The 19,334-nt window shown below is 39.6% G+C and overlaps 1 protein-coding gene across 5 annotated transcripts in view; it reads left to right on the top strand.

Annotated features, from left to right (window-relative positions):
• The window catches only part of TAB3 (TGF-beta activated kinase 1 (MAP3K7) binding protein 3), a 41,796-nt gene extending 26,030 nt beyond the window's left edge, over positions 1–15,766 (top strand). Inside the window, exons 3-8 of one of the 5 annotated variants that reach the window (XM_030234416.2) lie at positions 628–1,759; positions 1,904–2,077; positions 5,125–5,285; positions 7,435–7,528; positions 8,924–9,007; positions 11,199–15,766. In XM_030234416.2, the coding sequence (XP_030090276.1) occupies positions 628–1,759; positions 1,904–2,077; positions 5,125–5,285; positions 7,435–7,528; positions 8,924–9,007; positions 11,199–11,347 (1,794 nt within the window). In that variant the 3' untranslated portion in view covers positions 11,348–15,766. Of the gene's footprint in view, positions 1–627; positions 2,078–5,124; positions 5,297–7,434; positions 7,529–8,923; positions 9,008–11,198 lie in introns of those variants that run through there. The other 4 variants (XM_030234417.2, XM_050971967.1, XM_030234415.2 and 1 more) reach the window with 4 other exon arrangements.
• Positions 15,767–19,334: the final 3,568 nt, after the last annotated feature.

Below are 19,334 nucleotides of genomic sequence, written 5' to 3'. Positions count from 1 at the left end.
GCTTGAAATTCTTAAAGGCAGTTTAAACTTGGTTGGAATTGTACTGTTCTTTATGGAATCCCTGGGACTTCTACAAGCAATACTTTTGACTTCATTGTTAAGGTATTAAATACTGCTCTGCCAATAAAAGCTGGTTTAAAATGCTGGGTTTTTAAACTTCCAGGTGAAGAGAAATAGGTAAACAGTAAACTGAAAGTGAAAGCAGTAAACACTCAGATAAACATTGAAATGTTACCTGCATTTTTTTTTTTGCTTTTTTCAGAGTTTGCAATTTTGATCTAATTTATTTTGATTTGTGTTGATTAGAAATAGTTAATTGTACAGACTTCCTTGAAGAACATGCAGAGAGTTGTAACCATTGCTTTCCTGAAACTGGACTTGATTTTTTTGATATGTCATAGTGTAACTAGTGTTACCGGAACATTTTGCCAGCTGCAATGTGAGCTATGTATTACTCACATACCATGTAGCAAGTATCATCTTTATTTCACAATACCTGTGTATGAAATGTTACCCCTAGCTGTGTCCAGGCTGAGCCTGGTTGTGGCCTCAGCTGAATGTTGAACACGGAGCACTGGCTCTTTGCTGTGCTCTGTGGCAGTAATAGGTGTCTCTTCTTGCTCCTAGAACAACAACAACCTCGATGCCTGTTGTCGAGCCCTCGCACAGGAGAGCAGCAAGTATTTGTATATGGAGTACCACAGCCCTGATGACACCAGAATGAATAGAAATAGCCTTTTGCACATTAATCTGGGTATTCATCCTCATACCAGCTATCACGCGGGGGATGGAGCTCAACTTAATGGTGGTCGTACACTGGTACACAGCTCAAGCGATGGACACATTGACCCGCAGCGCACGGCAGGTAAACAGCTCATTTGCTTAGTCCAGGAACCACATTCTGCTCCCGCCGTCGTGGCAGCTTCTCCTAGTTACAATCCATTTTTCGTGAATGACCAGAATAGAAATGCAGCTACTCCTCCTCCACAGCCACCTCCACAGCCATCTTCCATACAACCAGGAATGAACACGTCTGCTATGCAAGGCCCTCCCACGTATATGCACATACCTCGGTACAGTACAAATCCCATTACTGTTACAGTATCACAAAACCTCCCCTCTGGACAGAGTGTACCCAGAGCTCTACAAATTCTTCCACAGATTCCAAGCAATCTTTATGGGACTCCTGGCTCTATTTATATTAGACAAACATCTCAAAGTTCTTCAGGACGACAGACTCCTCAGAATACACAGTGGCATTCATCGCCACAGGGCCCAGTTCCACATTATACTCCTCGTCCTCTACCTGTATATCCACATCAACAGAACTACCAACCTTCTCAGTATTCTCCAAAACAGCCCCAGATCCCTCAGTCGGCTTTTCGATCACCTCCGGCATCCCAGTGTCCCTCTCCCTTCGGCTCTCCTCAACACCAAGTTCAACCTCCTCAGCTGAGTCACCAGAGTTCACATGTTTTCATGCCTCCTAGTCCTTCCACTGTCCCACCCCATCCATATCAGCAAGCATCCCAGACTTTTCAAAAGCAAGGTGGTCACTCTGTATCGTACCTTCCTCCTTTTGCTGGACCTAGTTTATCCAAAGGTTCCATGAATAAAATAGAAATTACAGTTGAGCCACCGCAAAGACCCGGGACTGCAATGAACAGAAGCCCTTCACCTATAAGTAATCAACCATCTCAACGAAACCAGCACCCGCTGTATGCAGCCACTACTCCTCCTTCAAGCTCTCCATCCAGAGGTATGTCGGGACAACCCAAACCTCCATTTAGTGTTAATCCAGTATATATTACCTACACTCAACCAGCTGGACCTGCAGGTGCACCAACACAGTCTCCTCGGGTAATGGTATCTCAGCCAAACCCAACCATTTTTAAAATCACAGTAGGTCGAGCACCGACTGAGAATCTTTTAAATTTAGTGGACCAAGAAGAGCGTTCTGCAGCACCAGAACCTATTCAGCCTATTTCTGTAATCCCAGGATCTGGAGGAGAAAAAGGAAGCCATAAGTATCAGAGAAGTTCTAGTTCTGGATCAGACGACTATGCTTACACTCAAGGTAAATGTTACACCCTGCAAATTGTGGTTGTTGTAAAATGAATTTTCAGTTTGATTTTGCTGCTTAGTGAGAATTTTTGAACCTGTACAGAAAAAAATAGAAACTGTGTCAAAAATCAGACAGTTTTTTCTGATTTTTTTTAAATACTGCCAAATTTCACTCTAATACATAAAGAATTTCTAAGGGTCGTAATGTAGCCGTACTTCTAATTTTAGGGGACTTTCTTAAAACACTGCAGTTAACAATGATAGTAGTTTGATCATGTACTGTGTGTCAGTTTTGTCAATTCTTCATTGAACTGGGTCATAAAATTACATGTGGATTTTTATAATAATGTTTTGTATTTGTTCCATATTCAAGTGTTTTAGAACACCTGAAGCACTGGCTTCTACATTTGGTTTAGATTAAAGCATATTAGGTGAAAGAAGAGAGAGATATAAGAATGCAGCTAAAAAAACTTTGTCAATGCAAATATTTTTTAAAGGTAATAAAATAATTATTTTGAAGAACATAAATCAAAAGTTCACTTCTTCCAGTTTGAGTTTTCAGAGAGGACGAGGAGATTGGCAGACAAATTTTAGGATGTCTGTTCTGCTTGCACAGGGATAAAACGTAGTTTTAATGCCATATATAAATGAAGAATTTGGTAATTCAGTAAAGAGAAAAAAGATGAAGTTAACCCTAAGCTGAAAACTACCTTTCTTGGAGTAATCTGCTCCAAGATTTGTAGATTTGAAACATTTAAAATTAAGCAAGTGAATCAATCTGCAAGCATTCAAACCAGTCATTTGGGTAATGACAGAATGATAACCTGCAACAGGTATTTTCTGGATTTGTTTGGAAGGAAGAGTCTGTTCCTCTGTTGTTCCTTCTAGCCTTTGTTTTACTTCAGTTAGCTGAAATGCGAGTTTATAGTGCTTCTCTGTAGTTCTTGATTTCCTATTTCACCTACTGCCTTTTGAGCTCTTCTAACTCATCACCAAAGCTGTTCTGTACCTCGTAGACCCAGTTAGAAATTGTGTAGACCCAATTCTTCAGTTAAAATGAATTCCTGTAGGTCTGTAACTGAGGCCTTGTGCTTTGTCATGTTACTATTGCAGCTTCAGTGGAGGTTGTCATTTATGTGAGAAAAATGCAAGTGGCTTCACATAACTGTGAAAAACATATTCTGAAATGTAAGACCTGGTTTTGCCTTTGTGCCTTCCACTAGATTTGTGTCTCTGAAAAGCAAACCAAATAAAACCAATTAGTATGTGCTTTTTGGGGTGTTTGCATTTGTGGCAATACCAACCAGAGCTTTTTTTTATTGCTGCACTCTGAACTCTTGATCGAAATAAGTTATTAGAAGAGTAAACATTTTATCTTTACTACCCCAAAGGAGTCCTAGAAAAGAGTATGTTTAACAGCTTAATTTAAGGAACAAGTTTGTTTAATTGTTGCTGGAATGTGAGCCATTGTAAAAAGTGTAACCAGAAATTCATTCTAGTTTCTGTACTTTGCTTCTTTGTAATATGAGTCATATGTGATGAATTGTACTAGATTATCATGTGAAGCTCTGAAATGTAGTCACACCATGTTAAGTTGAAGGAATCACACAGAGACAGGGTTTGGTAACAATAGTGGAAAATCATTCCGTCTGATATCTGTTCTTTTAATCCTGCTTGCATGACTTATGCTACTTGAAAAAGTAAGAACAGTTCTGTTCAATAATTCTGGTGCCTGTAGTGTTAAAACACCTGGTGTTATTCTTGGCTAGGCTCTTTGGTGTTTATTTGTTGGCCATGAATTGGTGAATCCATACAAAATCCAAATTACAGTGCTACATTTTTGTGTGGAATGGTGATATCTGCTTCTAACAGGTTGGGGCATTCTTCCTTTGCAGTAAGTTGACACCTTGTTACTTATTTTTCTAATTCTTTTTAGCTCATATGTTAATATTCTTGGATAGTATGTGCTTTTCCTTTGCCTTTTTGGATGGGATGAAGAAAAGGGCAAGTTCTGGCTGTGACTTTTCATAAAGTATCATTTTGCAGGTTCTACAGCGTCCCTGCTTTGAACATTGTTATATGAGCAGCATGTTTGTCTGAATACCCACATCAAATGTCTTATTTTTCTCTGTCCTAGCAGACTTCAATCAGGTCAAACCAGCCTGATCAGAAAGGATTAAGCATCACACTGACTTGGCCAGCTTTGCACCATGATGAAATACTGAGAAATACTCTTCTTTATGAAGCTGAATATTATCTTCTAGCTAGTCAAAATTCTTTTCTTTGGAGCCCAACAGCAGTTGGGAGCCCAACAGCAGTTTGTGACTGAGAGTCATAAATTTCAGTACTATGATGAAAATGAAGGAGTGACTCAACAGCAGAGAGAGGTTGGAGAATTCAATCTGTCATAAAATTAAGATCTGAAGCACCTGAGCTGACTCAACTTTTTATTTTCTGAATACTGTAATTTATTTTGTTGAAGCTCCATAGTTTTCCCTCTGAACTCTTAGGAACTTACAGTATTGAGGATTAACATATTTCCTGAAAAGCTAAAACTACTTAGAAGTTATACTACAGTTTATAATAGCAGTGGAAAAAACAAATTTGGGACTGACATTTGGCTAATGTCTCAGGGCTGGTGTGTCAGCTGCTGTTGAGCTGCAGGTTTGAAGTGTGTGTTACCTCTGTTTTTTTTTTTTTTTTTTGTCAGTACAGTATTAGTATAACTAGGTTGCTGTTTTATCCTGAGAAGCTGTCTCCTTGTACAGGTGCCTTTGTATTTTTGAGACGAGAAAGACCAAATGCAAAAAAAGAAGCTTTGACCAAAATGGTAATAACAACTTCAAGTTACTGTATAAAATGTGTTTTTATTCTGGAAGAACTTTGTTCTAAATTGTAGTTCATTTGGCATGAAAGCATCTTCACACTGATATTTGGCTGCATGTCTGTGATCACCTTTTTTTTTCCAGAAGGGTCACTCATGAATCTTATGCATACGTTAAGAATTCAGTGTTCAGGTTTTTATATGCTAGTAACTACTTCTTCTATGTAAAACATTAGCCTTGCTGTTACATCAACGGGCAAGGATGGAGAGATTAGCAAAGGAACTGAAGCTTGAGAAAGAAGAGCTTGAACGCCTGAAGACTGAAGTCAATGGCATGGAGCATGATCTGATGCAGAGGCGGCTTCGGAGAGTCAGCTGTACAACTGCAATTCCCACAGTAAGCAATTTGTTAGTATTTTAATTCAACATACACATTTATTTGTTGTGTTTTGATGAAACTAAGGTACTGTTCAAAAATACTGGGTATTTTTGAATACTTCAAAAAGTATTCTGAGTATAAAGTCTTCAGTCTTTGAGGACACTTTAGGTGTCCTTGTCATTAGCTAATTCTTGTAGTTGATGAAATGGATATGTGTGCAGTTTTCTTGGTGTTCCCAGCAAAACTTCAGAAGCACATGCACTTGTATGCATGTGCTTTTATACTGGGTTTCTTAACAACCAATAAAAGTATGTCCAAGTCTATTCAATAAGCCTTAGCCATATAGAGCTTGGTGTTCATGCAGGAAGGTTTGCCTTTTGTTTTTAAAAAGCTGTTTTATTGTTTGAATAGTTCCTTCTCATAGACAGTAATTCTCTTTTGGTATGTGCAGGATTTGCCAAATTACTTTTCAGAGGCAGTGTTGCCTGAAATAGTTGGAACTCACCTATTTTCCTTGTTGATTCTTCTTATCTGTGTGACTTCCACCTGCAAGTGACTCTAGCCCAAACATGTGTGTGGCTCTGATAAGGGAATTCATCTGGCTGAAAAACAGCTTCCACTATGTGTAGTTGTGAAGCAAATCAGCTCAGACTTACAGGCTGTATTGACACAAACAATGCACACATGTGTAGGCTGGAAAGCACAGAAGGGCTGTTGGCTGTTTTACTGCTGTGGTTGTTCTATGTCTCGCCTGTTTCAGGGCAGCATTTGGCAAAGATGGACCTGGGAGAAGCGCAGAGGCACTGAGTGTGCCAGAATGAGGTTAGGAAAGCCAGAGACCAGCTGGCTGTGATTCACCACACCAAGTGAATCTGGCACAGGATTTCAAAGACCAAAAGAAAAGCTTCTGTTACTACCTAGGTGACAGCAGGAAGACCAGTGAAAATGTGGGCTTAGCAAGTTGGGGGGCATGGTTATGAAGGACATGGAAGAGGCTTGAGATACTGAATGAACTTCTTGGTTCTGTCTTTACAGTCCATCAGGAATCCCAGGTCCCAGAGAGCCTGGGCAAAGTATAAAGCAAAGAAGGTACACCCTTAATGGAAGAGAATCAGGTCAGGGTATGCTTAGGCAAAGCAATCATACACGAGGTCATAATCCTGGATGAGATACCTGTGAGTGCTGAGAGACCTGGCAGGTGTCATTGTAAGGCCACTCCAGATAATCTTTGGTTCATGAATGGTGTTTAGGAAAGTTCACAAAGGCTAGAGGAGAGCAAATATCACTCATGTCTGCAAGAAGGGGAGGACCCAGGGAACACTACAGGTTGGTCAGCCTCACTTAGATCCTTGGGAAAGTGATTGAGCAGCTAATGCTGCTGACCATTTCCAGGCACATGAAGGACAAAAAAGTGGTCAGCAGCAGTCACATAGATTCACCAAGGGGAAGCCAGGCTTGGTAAACTTCTAGGATGCAAAGTCCTAGGTGATCTCCAGAGGTTCCTTGCAACCTTGAATATTCTGTGATTTTGTGACTGTGATGCTGGAATGTATCCTAGGATAAAATATGTTAGTGATTGATGCTGCTAGCATTAAGAAAGCTTTCCATTCCAGTAACTTAGGGTTTCTTAATGATATGCAAATATACGCACTTAAATAACTGATTATGCTGTTAAAAATAATTGCATTCTTTCATCATTGAATGATTTAAATATACTGAGCTAAAAGGTTGGGCTTCTTGGAGCTCCTTGGGTTGATGCAAATGAATAAACTTTTGACCTTATTCAGTTATAAGCAAGTAATAGTTAATGTGGGCTGCAGTTTGTATTCTGTTTTTTATTATCTTGATGCAAACTCAGGTAGGAAGTCATCCATTTATACAGAATTTAGTAATGTGTGTGGTTTTATAAACTTGACTTCAGCTATGTCATCTTACTAATGAATTTTAATATTAAGTAACTTGTTTGTTTTCCTCCTCACATACCAATAGAATGTTTTTTGAGGGCAATTGAGTTAGAGCTAGTGGGCCCAACAGTTGGGCTTCTTTCAGTGTCTTATCTATACTCAGTTTTTAGTAAAGCTGTTAACAAAGATATAGCAATGTTATTTCTTTTTCAAATAAGATGCTGATTTTCCCACAATTACTATTTTGGGATGTTTCTTTCTAGCCTGAGGAAATGACCAGATTGAGAAGCCTCAACAGACAACTCCAGATAAATGTTGACTGTACACTGAAAGAAGTTGATCTCCTTCAATCTAGAGGTATTGAATTGATACTTTTTAAGAAACATCATTTGGATATGGTCACAAATGTTAGTCTGCTGGAGGTTAGGAAGGCTCTGCAGAGGTTGGACTAATGGAGCGAGCTCAATTTTATGAGGTTCAGAAAGTGTCATATCAACCCCAGGCAGAGCTATAGGCTGGGGGAGGAGTGGCTGGAAATGTGCCTGAAGGAAAAGGAGCTGGGGGTGCTCTTCAGCAGCAGCTGAACATGATCCAGGTGTTCCCAGGGGCCAGGGAGGCCAATGGCACCTGGACTGGATCAGCAATAGTGTGGCAGCAGGACCAGGGCAGGGATTGTCCCTCTCTGTAGAGTCAGTCCCATGAGAAGTGGCTGAGGCAGCTGTGTTTAGCCTGGAGAAAAGGAGGCTCAGGGGGGCCCCATTGCTCTTTACAATAATTAGAAAGGAGGCTGTGGTGAGATGGAGTCTCTTCTCCCAGGTAACAAGTGGCAGATGAGAGGAAACATCCTCAAGTTGCACCAGAGCAGGTTTAGATTGGAGATTAGGAAAATGTCTTCAGGGCAAGAGTTGTCAAGCATTGGAACAGACTGCCTAGGAAGTGGTAGGTTTGCTATCCCTGGAGGTATTTAAAAAACCCATCGATGCAGCTCCTGGGGACCTGGATTAGTGATTGACTTGGCAGTGCTGGGGTAGCAGTTGGACTTAATTATCTTTGAGGTCTTCTCCAACCTAAATGATCCTGTGGTTCTGATATGGCATGTGCTTGAATGTGAATGTCTGGAGTTTTAGAGTTCAATTTATATTAGCAGTGACAACTTACCTCTAAAAGGTGGGCGTTTTTTCAGTTGCAGCCTAATCAACTTGGCTTGCTAATACTTCTGTTGGTCAAGTTAAATTCCATTAGCAAGAAAGTGGTGACATAAAATGATGATGCCAAGAGCATATTAAAAAAAATTACTCCTTTGTGAAGATCCTTCACTTAAAATTTTAACTTTTTGCTGACAAAGGCTGTGGCCAGGTAATACAGAACTGAACAAAGAGTTGCAACCAAGAGGATGGCAAACAGAAATTTACAAGGTTTTTTTAAAGTATTTTTTGTAGCAGAAACTTGTCTCAGATAGAATCAAAGAGATAAGGAGATGCACAGTCCTTTTTTATCAAGGAAGTATCCTGTAGGAAGATGTACATTTCACATGTTTTCACAGCAATGCAAAATGTTGAGCTGGAGTTGATTTTTCAATATGGGATTGCCCTGCTAAAAATTACTATGATTGACAGAAAACTAAAAATATGTGACAAAACTTGTGAACAAGGGAAGATACGATGTCATAATAAGAAGCCTTTGGATGTTCATGTCACTGGCATAGGCATTTAAATAATCTTCAAGTTACACTTTTTTTTTCTTTTCTAACAGGAAACTTTGATCCGAAAGCCACATGTAACTTCTATGATAACATAGAGCCTGGTCCTGTTGTGCCACCAAAGCCATATAAAAAAGGTAGGTTAACAAACAGGCATTATCACTAAATCTGCATTAAGTGAGGTTTTTTTTTTTTTTTAAACAATTCCCATGGTGACAGGAAGCAGCTCTAGTTATTTAACTTTTCTGTCTATAATTCAAACCAGAACATTTTTCTATAAGTGCAGTAATCCTGGCTACAACTTGTTTTCCTCAGTCAGACTGTTGTGAATGAATGTTCTATTAATACCACCTTGATTATAGTTATTCCCTTTTAGAAAAAAGAGCTGAAATAGCCAGTGTGGGATCCTATGCTCTGACACAGAAAAAACAGCTTTCTTTTCCCTGAAAATGTTATGTGTGATAAGATTTATAATATTGTGTCTCCTCTTGCTGTAACTAGCATGCACTGCACTTCGTAGTGGAAAGGAAGCAGCTCTTCTGAATCAGTAATCCTACGATCTCCCTGACACTCCAAAGTTTTTAAATGAGTTCTGGTTGCTAGTAACACCCCACAAAGGTTTCTGTAGGTGAATTTTGAATTCATATTAGGAAATTTTCCTTCTCTTTTGAAGTAAGTGTTTTACTCCTCAATGTAATAAAATTATTACTGTGTGGAAATTTAAAAGAAAGAGAAGGCCTAGAACTGCTGCTTGTGGCTCAAAGGAAAGATAATACTGGGAGGAGTTCCCTGCGTTAGGTGGTAGTGTCCAGGAAAGCAGTAGCACCAGGTGAGCCATGGTGTGCCTGGTGGAGTCACCTTAAATTGCGGTGATCATGCAGTTGATTAAGGAGTTGTTAACTCTGTGGTGCTTGAAGACACTCTCTTAATTACACTACCATATTTAATGTGTTATTTCAAAGCAAAATAATGTGCAAAACTCAATGAGTTGTTTTATTTGGCAGTTAGGAAGATAGTGCCTTGTAAGGATTTGTACAACAAGCTTCTAGGTTTTGTCTGCCAGCTTATTAGAGATCAGTTGTGGGGCTGCTGTACTGTATTCAGAGCTTGGATTGTTGCATGAAGGCATCAATTTTTTCTTTTTTTTTTTTTTTTTTTTTTTTTTTTTTTTTTTGTGTTAAATAATAAATATTGTTTAATATTGAGCTGTTGAAAGCGTGGGCAGCCAGACGGGTGTGGGCAGACAAGGGTGTGCTCTGTGCTGCCATCTGGCCAGTCAGTGGAACACAGTGAGTGCCCACACTGCCTGGCTTACCAGGAATTTGTTGAGGTCAAGCACTTCTGATGTGACTGTGCAGCTTCTGGCCTGGAGACTGCATCTAAGCAAAGAGGTTACTTTTATTTCCTTTGTTTGTCTCTGAATAATTCAGTGCTATCTGCACTAAGGTTGTCATCATGGTCTGCTGCATTTCTTAAGGCAGGTGGGGCAGCAACTGCAAATTCCTTTGTGTGCACTTACAAATTGTAGGCCTTTGTTAGACATGAGTTCACAGATGTTTAGCAGGTGTGTATCCTAGCCATACCTTCTAGGTGTGTGTGTTAATAAATATTAACATTTTCTAATGTGTTTCCACATCCTGGGAGTATTCCTTACTTATGGTAGATAACCTGAGGTGTTGAGGTGGTGTCAGGAGACATGGAAAACTGAGTGTTTCTGTGGGTTAAGGCCTACTGTGTGATTTGCATATGTACTGATTTTATGAGTGAAAACAGACTTAAATGCTGATTCATGTACATATATCCCTACTTCAAAGGCATGAGGAGGAATTGTCTTGTTTTGAAATAGGCCTGTCGTTTTATTTTTAGATTGTGTTCTTTTTCAGCCTGAATTAATGCTAGAAATAATACATGTTTTGTCAGACTGCTTGAAGCAACTAAGTTAGAAGTAGTTTTCCCTTTCAGGTGAAGCAGGGTTGTTGTAGTTAAAGATTTGGAAATAGACTGCTGTGTGTAAACCTTAACAGGATGGTGCTGCAGTGCCAGTAACAAATTTGTATACTTTAAGCTATTAAACCTTTAGCAGCATCAGTGACCTAACAGGGATGAGTTCTCTTCTTGGTTTTAAGGTGTTACAGTTAAGTGGCTCTTCACAGAAGTGAAATACTTCAAATATTCAGATTTCACAAACTCAGTTAGAAGTGCTTTAGGAAGAGGTTTCCATGTTCATTTTAAGATAGACTGTTTAATTAGGAGACCTTTCAGTAGTGTCATCTTGATTATTAATCCTTCTCTTCTGAAATAAAATGTTGTCTTTTGGCTTTTCTTTAGAGCATCAAAACAGCTCCAAACAGACTCCTCGGACTCAGCCAAGAGATGAAGACTTTGAGGGGGCCCCATGGAATTGTGGTAGCTGCACCTTTCTAAATCACCCAGCACTAAATCGCTGTGAACAGTGTGAAATGCCACGATACACCTGAAATTCAGGAGAGGGCTGCACTGGGTTGAACACAGGCTCTCAAGCCAACAGCTGTAAGAGAAGGAAACATGGGGAACCTTTCAGTCCACCTGCCCGGCCTTTGCCAGTCAACAATCTTCATACTGCAAGGGGTGGGGGTAATGTGTTAGGATGTTTCTGCTTCTGCTGCACTAGAAAATAAATAAATAAATTAAGGGTTAAATTCCTTCCCATTGTAGTGAGCAAAGCAGAAAATGAAACCTGAAAATGTAAAAGGATTAATTTTGAGAAGAATGTATGCAGGAAAGCAAATAACTACTGGTGTTTATTCCTGTGGTTATAGTTACTGCTTAGTGGCTCTAAAAACAACCAACCCAAAACTACTGGTTTTTTAAAGAAAATTATAGGACTTGTAGTAATGGTGTGAAGAAAAACTTAACCAGAAAAACTGAAGAGCCAGAGGTGACTTAACCTGGCCACAGCTAGCTGGAAAACAAAGGCTCCCTGTGCTTCTAGATTGTAAGCTACTGAAAAAGAAGACAGGTAAATGCAATGATAAATTTTGCAATGTATAAAAAAAACAAGGAGAAGGGTATTTGTAATTGCTGCTTTTTTTCAGGGTAACTTATGTCTACAAAAAATTGCTGTTTGAAATAGTGACCTGAGGTGACTAAGTGAGGAACTGTGTGAGTGTTACAGAGAGTATAATCAGAGGTAATTTTCTACAATCCCGTTTGCTTGTACAGTGCCCACCTGGCTGTGTCAACACTGGTAATAAACCGAGAATGAATTCTGCCACATTGCAGATGAAAATCCTGCTGCATGCTTTCATTGGGCCGTCGTGTTTCCAAGCTCAAAGGATGCTTTTCTGTACAACCTTCTGAGCCTGTGCTGTGCAGCAGCACAGTGAGATATGCCAAACACAGGCTACTCCAGATTCCATTTGGAAGACTTGGGCTCAGCCCTGGTTGTGTTTGAGAAGAGTTTGTACCCAGTTCCTTAGGCCTTTTCAGCTTCCAATTTGTGAAGAATTCATGGTGTTTACAGCACAGAAGGTACTTTGTGCCCCAAATCAAAGTTAGCTGAAAAATGATTAATCAGCTCTTCAGTAAAGGTTTATTTGCACATTATTAATAAACCAGCCTGTACAAAATAGCAGATGCCAGATCCTGAAGAATTACACACTGCATTCTTTCTATTTTGGTCAGGAAATATTTGTCATAGGTTAAAGAACACAAGATTTGCAATTGAAAATCCTACTGGTACTTATCTGCCTATGATACACTGTATTCTAAAGGTGATGTTCAATCTGTCTGAATGCTTCAGGCTGCTGGAATTAAGCACTCGATACTTTGAGATCGACCTTGGATTTGGGCAGCTGAATGATTCTGTGTCACAGCTGTGTGACTGAATAGGGTGTTCTGTGTACTGGTCAGAGGCTAGTACAGTGCATTTGAGTTTTTATGGTATAACTTCATCACAATTCAGAGATGCAGCCAAGCACTTCAGCTGAATTATGGTAATTGACTTGGTAAAGCAAAATTTGCTATTAACTTTACCGTGAAATTTTGAAACTATTTTAAGTTGTTCTTAGCTCATGGCAGCCACATCCATATTGTCAATTACCACAGTTCACTCGATGTGTGATAACATGCTAAGCTGTGGTAGAACAATCATATGTCTGAATCTTTATTTAAAATAAAGCAGCATTTGCAAGGGGTGGGTGGAGAAAAACTCATCTTGACTGCATTGCTCAATCTGGTGTCTTCTTTCCCCACGGTTTATAAAGACAACAGTAAGAACCAAACTGTTGATCTTAGATGAGGAACCAATATTTTATCTGGCATTTTTCAATATGTTCTTGCACTAAATCTTCATGATAAATTAAAATAAGCTAAGAGATCTCCAGCAATCAGTGTGCACCACTAATGAGCAAAACTAAGTCAAAGGCATCAGAGATAGTTTTCCTGCCTTCCCAGTGATTTACACTGCTGTGAGGAGAGCTCATCACATGTGGAAGGGGGTAAGAAAGTCACTGTCAGTTACTGTCAGCTGAAATTAAAAGCCAGATATTAATTTTGTGTGTGTCAGTGGAGAGTTTGACAAAACTGAGAACTAGAAAACAGATGAGCAGAAGCATTGCTGTTGTCAGCTGTATAATGAATGACTCCAAACAATACCAGTAACTTCGTGGCTTTTCTATCCTGATGCCTTTGCCATTGTATTATTTCAATTTTCTGTTCCTTTGTACTTCTGGTGAAGTTCTAGAAGCATTTGTTTTTGCTGGAATTACAAAAAAGATAGATAGCAACTGAAGTGACAGTCAGCAAATGAGAGTAGGGTGTCATGCAAAAACACAGTTGTGCCATTTTCAGACAGAATAGATGCTACTTTCAAAGGAGGAGGTGCAAATATGCATTCAGTCCAAAAATGCCCTGAACTGCAATAACCTTACATGGAGACTTGCAAATCTTAGTCCCATCTTCACCAGAGGAAGAGAAGGAGGGCTGCCACCACAGCAAGATACTCATTGGAAGAGTGAGTGCCATTAAATTGAAAAATAAGTCCTTTGTACCAGTGACTTTGCTCTGTTATTTCAATTACTCTCATTTGTTGCTTGTACAAACAAACAAAACCACCACACCCTTCTGTTGTATCCTTTTACTTGTAAATGCCCATACTCAAACTTAAATAGTAAAGACTTGACATGGTGCTTGAATATTTCTAGTTTGTTAGAATGTAATTGTATTTTGACTATTGGAAGATCCATTTTCCTTCTGAAAGCAGGTGATGCCATTCAAACCCCAACTGAATTGTAGATTATACCAAAAAGATTGGTTTATGGAATATTTATTGAATGCACATAAAACCCTAATGTCAGCTGGCAACAAAATGCACTGTATTGTATAAAACTTGTGTGTGTGAGTGAGAGAGAGAATGTTGGGATGCTGATGATGTTGATTTAATGCACTACTTGTATTTTCTTTTTTCCTTAATGACTGAGCTTTCCCTCAACTGTGCTACTAGATTGATAGAGTTTGTAACTGACTTGGACATTCAGTTATTCAAAATGATCTCACTGTTCATTGAAATTTTATAAAGCTTATTTTATATTTACTGTGCTATTAAGATGAATTCCCTTTAATTATAAGATACTACTGTAGTTCTTTAAAAGTTTATTTAGAGTGGGGCTTTTGGAAGATTATTCAGAACATAGTAAACCAAAAGGAATCCTGAACTTTGGATCTACTTTTAATTTGATGTAATTATTAGTCTTGTTTGGGTGAAGAGGAAGGGGGTGGGAAAGGAAAAGGAAAGGAAGTACTTTGTAAAATGTAGTCTTAGATCAGATTGAATTGTGTATCTGTGTGTCTGTGGTATGTGTGTGTTTCCCTTTAAAAATGGGAGGTGTGGTGAAAAGGTGTAATAATTCTTAAAAGAGCTGGTCTCAGTACTTTCGGATTATGATATGCTACTGAATCACGTTTGTTTTTATTTTTAAACGCAGCTTTTCTCTCAGTTACTTTTATCTCTCCCAGCTATACATCTCTCACTTCAATTTCTAAATACTTTTTCAATTTCTAAATACTTCTACATTTAATATTGATTGTAAAATCCCTTGAAACTGAAATAGAAATACTTGAGTTGAAATGGGGACAAAATAAAAACAATAAAGAATGTTTTTAAAAAGAATGTGAGAATATTAAATATGTTAAAAACAAGCTTGTCATCAGGATGATAGTTCTTTTGAAATCCAGTGGTGTACCCTAGAATGTGAACGTGACTATCCTGATGAGAAGTGGATGGTTGGACATAAAGAATTCAACAGCCAATTTGGTACCACAAAATTGATGTGCTCTGTACTGCAGTGACTCCAAATCCCACAAGGAAGGAAGACATGCACAGATATCACATCTCACAGTCAGTACTGTCTCTGTGTGCAGCTGCATTTGTTTTTGTTTCAAAAAGTCAGTCTTACATGAACCCAGACATGACTGAGTTTTGCCACATTTCTTCAGTTGGGGCTTTCCTTGCTGTATATGTCCATAAATGCAGATATTTTTCTTGGAATAATCAGAAATCAGTGGAGTTAATGCAATATTATAATCCTGGATTTCCAGTATCTTTGAAACCAATTTTAAAAAACTGTGTTCTTGAAACTTATTTATTTATGGTGGCACCAGTGTATCTAATCCATACTTCCTGCTGTGTGAAACCCTGTTAAATTTTTTCATTAAAAAAAAGAAGACACGATCTTGTTTAATCCTGTATATATGGTGTCTACATTCTAGATTTGTGTATGCTGTGAATGAACTTATTACTAAGAGATGAAATTGTATAAAAGCATTCAGAGGCTATGCATGCATGGTACCTCCAGAAAGTGCATACTCCAAGTTGCAGATTCCTGCAAAAATAAATTAATAAAACTAAGCAAACATCACATCCTGCATTTGTTCTCGTATGTAGTAGGAAACTTTTTTAAAGTACAGACTTTTTTGGCCTTCATGTGATTGTTTCTGGTCTCCCACTTGGACCTGTAGCTGTAGCAGGTTTGTTTCAGGGCTTTTGGGGTTTTTGTTTTGGTGATCGTTAGGCATTTGCTGAATCTTGAACTGGGGTCTAAATCCTGTTCCCATGCATGTGAATGAGCAGGAATCCCATGCAGATGATGGATATTCTGCAGCTGCTGGTGTGGAAACAGGACATGGCATGTTCAGAGTGTGAGGTCTCAGCACTTCTCCCTTGCCTTGGACAGAAGGTCCTTACCGAGAGCAGCTTTGCCTGCTGTATCCCCTCGGGGCTGTGGCCTGGATGGTGGCTGCAGTACCCAGTGCCTGCAGCACAGGAGTCCCTCTGCCCTTAGCCTCTTGGAAAGGCCCTGCTCTGGGAGAGGGGGGAGAGGTGGAAGTGACCAAATGTGAGTGCAGGCACTTGGTAGGGTCGTGTTCTCCATGGCAGCAGCTGCCCTCAGCCCAGGAGCTCCGGAGCTGTGCCTCACTGGGTTCTGGTCACACACACTGAAGGTCCTTCAGCGCCTTCCCACTCAAACCTGCTGCACTTCACTCAGGAAACACAGGTAAGAATTTCATTCTGCATTCCTTTTGCTAAGTTGACTTTATCAGAGTTTCAGAAGACATTTGTATTTTACATAGGCATTTTTTTCACTTTAGAAATCATTGCAGTTGAAACATTAAAAAAAAAACCCATACAAAAACTGAGATACCTGTAAAGTATATTGTGCTAATGGAGACCGTGCAGAGCCAAAAGACACCAGTCTAGCAAGTGGTCACCATTGTTTGTTGTTTGCCTGAAGTCATGAGGAGGCAGCTCTGCCTGAATTGCATAAAACTGGTTGATTAATTCCTCAGGATAACTTGTTTTGGCAGCAGTGAACTGTGTCTTAAATCTGTGGCTCTTTAAGAGATAGTTTGTCCTGTGGTCTGGTAAATATTCCTGGAACGCAGTGTTGCTGCTTCTGGTGAGGACAGTCCATGCTGTGATGGGTAGGTGCTGTGCATTCTTTATTGCACCATCTCTGGTTGTAAATGCACTTTTTCAAAGGAGGTGGTTGATAGCTGGTTTTGTCTGAATGGCTGCACTCAAAGTAGTATGTACTCAGTGGGCTACCTGAATTTTTATGGAAACCTTGTGAAGTTGTAAAAGAAGGGGCTTTGTTAGTTTTTAGCTGGAGGGTCTGTGATTATGACATGTTCTAGTTGGACAGTAGAGCCAGACCAGACCTGCAAAAGCCTTTTTCAGGGGCACCACTCTGCTTCAGTAAATACTCTATTTCTCTAGAAAACAGTAATGTATTGAATTAAACAGCAACAACAACAGCAACAACAAAACCACAAAAACCAACCAAACAAAAACAAAATAAACAAACAACCCAAAGAAACCAAACAAAAACAAGAAAAAAACCCTCTTCAAGTAATTTTCGAGATAGGCAAGACTTAGAACCTTGCATATATTTGCTGCTTTTGCAAGCTCCATTTTAAAGATACAAATTCATTGGTTCATTGTCCCTTCTTCCTTCTTGAAGTTAATAAAATCTCTCTTGCCAGGCTTACTTAAAGGTGAAGTCAGTATGGTTCCATTACTGCTTTAGAAACTAAGCCACAAAGCCTGGGAATTAAAGATGTGCAATGCAGGTGCTGCTTTGCTTTTGACTAAAGCAAAGCAGCACGTGCTTTTTGTTTGTTTTTTTGTTTGTTTTTTTTTTTGTTTGTTTGTTTGTTTTTAAAAAAGAATTTTAGGAAAAGAAGTTTAGGAAAAATATGGAATACTTCTAGATGGGGAAAGTTTTCATGGGTTTGAATGTGGTGTTCTTATTCCAGACTGGTGCAGCCCAACAAACAGTGTGTTCTGCAGTTGGTGCCAAGTTCTGGCTTTGGTTACAGTGACAGAACAGTCACAGCTCAGGTATTCATCCCAAACTCTCAGTGGCTCCCTGCTGGATTACTCTAAAGTATCCCAAACCAGTCTTGCACATTTCAGGTTTGGGGGATTATGTTTTATTTCGCCTGAAATTATTGCTCTACTTTTGAGCCATTCAATGATTTTGCAAGACAGAAGTTGCTTTTGGCAGCCCCCTGTGTGCTGGGGAGTGCCTGGTGTGACTGTCCACAGTCAGATCCACGTGGAGGAGCCCCCTGAGCCCCCAGGGATGGGGAGAGTGACACAATCACACTTTGCAGGTGGCTGATGGGAGTCAGCAGGGTCTGAGAAAACTCAGTAGAGAAGAACTTGTGCTTTATGAGAGCTGGTGAATCCTTCCCTCTAATTAAGTTTCTGTATGTGCCTTGCTTTGCTTCATGGTGAGATCTGTGGTCATGGAGAGCCTTGGGTGACTTTCATCACCACAGATCCTGAAGCCTCATGGCTTGGTTGCTGTTCCAGGTAACTGATTTTACGTTTTTTCCAACCTCCATTTGTCTCCAAACTGATTGTTCATAAACCAGACATCCTTTTATCTTTTTTGATGCCAGGCATCCTTGCTGGCTGTGTTTGTGTGCTCCAGCCTGGGCAGGATCCACTGTGAGGATCATCCCATGGCAGCACAGCAATAGCAGGGAGTTACACTCAATATAGCTACGCTATTCAGTATTCTGGGTGAGACTCAAATCATCTGTGCACAAAGGAGGGAAATACAGATGTTTTCATGAGCTATAAAAACCACCAAGTGTGTGGAATTCCCACGTGGCAGTGCTTGGCTTTAAAAATGAAAGGAGTTTATTGCATGCATGTTTATGAATGCAGAGTGTGTAAGTGTTTCCCAGTACTTTTCAAAGCTGTTCCTTAACTCTGGAAGCGAAAGATAACCACTTTGCTCCTTTTTCCAGCTCACAAATTCTACTGGCATCAAATTTGTTCTAAAAAGGAAACTGTTTTGAAAGAAATTCTCTGCCTTGACAAATGAGGGACCTCTTCCGTATCCAGAGGAATAACTTACTGTCTCCCAGATACTAATTTTGTCTTGTCTGGGTTTTTCTAGCTTCTGCAGAAGTTCAGATCGTTATAAGGTCATATTCTTTTTCAGCTATCACATTTTTCCACCTGCCAGCTGCAGGCAAAGGCCTCTCCAGGCTCCTGTGGGTCACTGCCCTGTCTGTGGGCAGACACACACACATGTGTGACCTAGATGTGTGTGATACACTTGTTATGCCACTTTCTTATGGGAAGAGGTCAACATTTGTGCTGTGCCATTAGGATTGAGAAATCCCAGCACTCTCAAGCATGAGCTCCCCTCATGGTCCTCAGTTCTCAGAGCATTTGCTTCTCTGTCTCTGATTTTGGGGCTGCCAACCTGAACTACTCCTTTTGAAAATGTGCAGATTTAAGAGTTTAGTGACAGAATTTGTGAAGAACTATAGCCTGTTGCTATCTTTATTGATAATGTTCAGTATTGAGGTGTGAAAAGAGTAAGATGATAGAGAGGAACATCAAGAGAAAGATGTCTTTGTACCTTGGTGTAGTTATTTACATTAAATACTGTGTTCAAGATATTG

This window comes from Serinus canaria, chromosome 1 (assembly GCF_022539315.1).
Source record: "Serinus canaria isolate serCan28SL12 chromosome 1, serCan2020, whole genome shotgun sequence".
NCBI classification, from domain to species: Eukaryota; Metazoa; Chordata; class Aves; order Passeriformes; family Fringillidae; genus Serinus; species Serinus canaria.
Note: the sequence above shows the minus strand (reverse complement) of the source record. Positions and strands in the feature narration are given on the sequence as shown.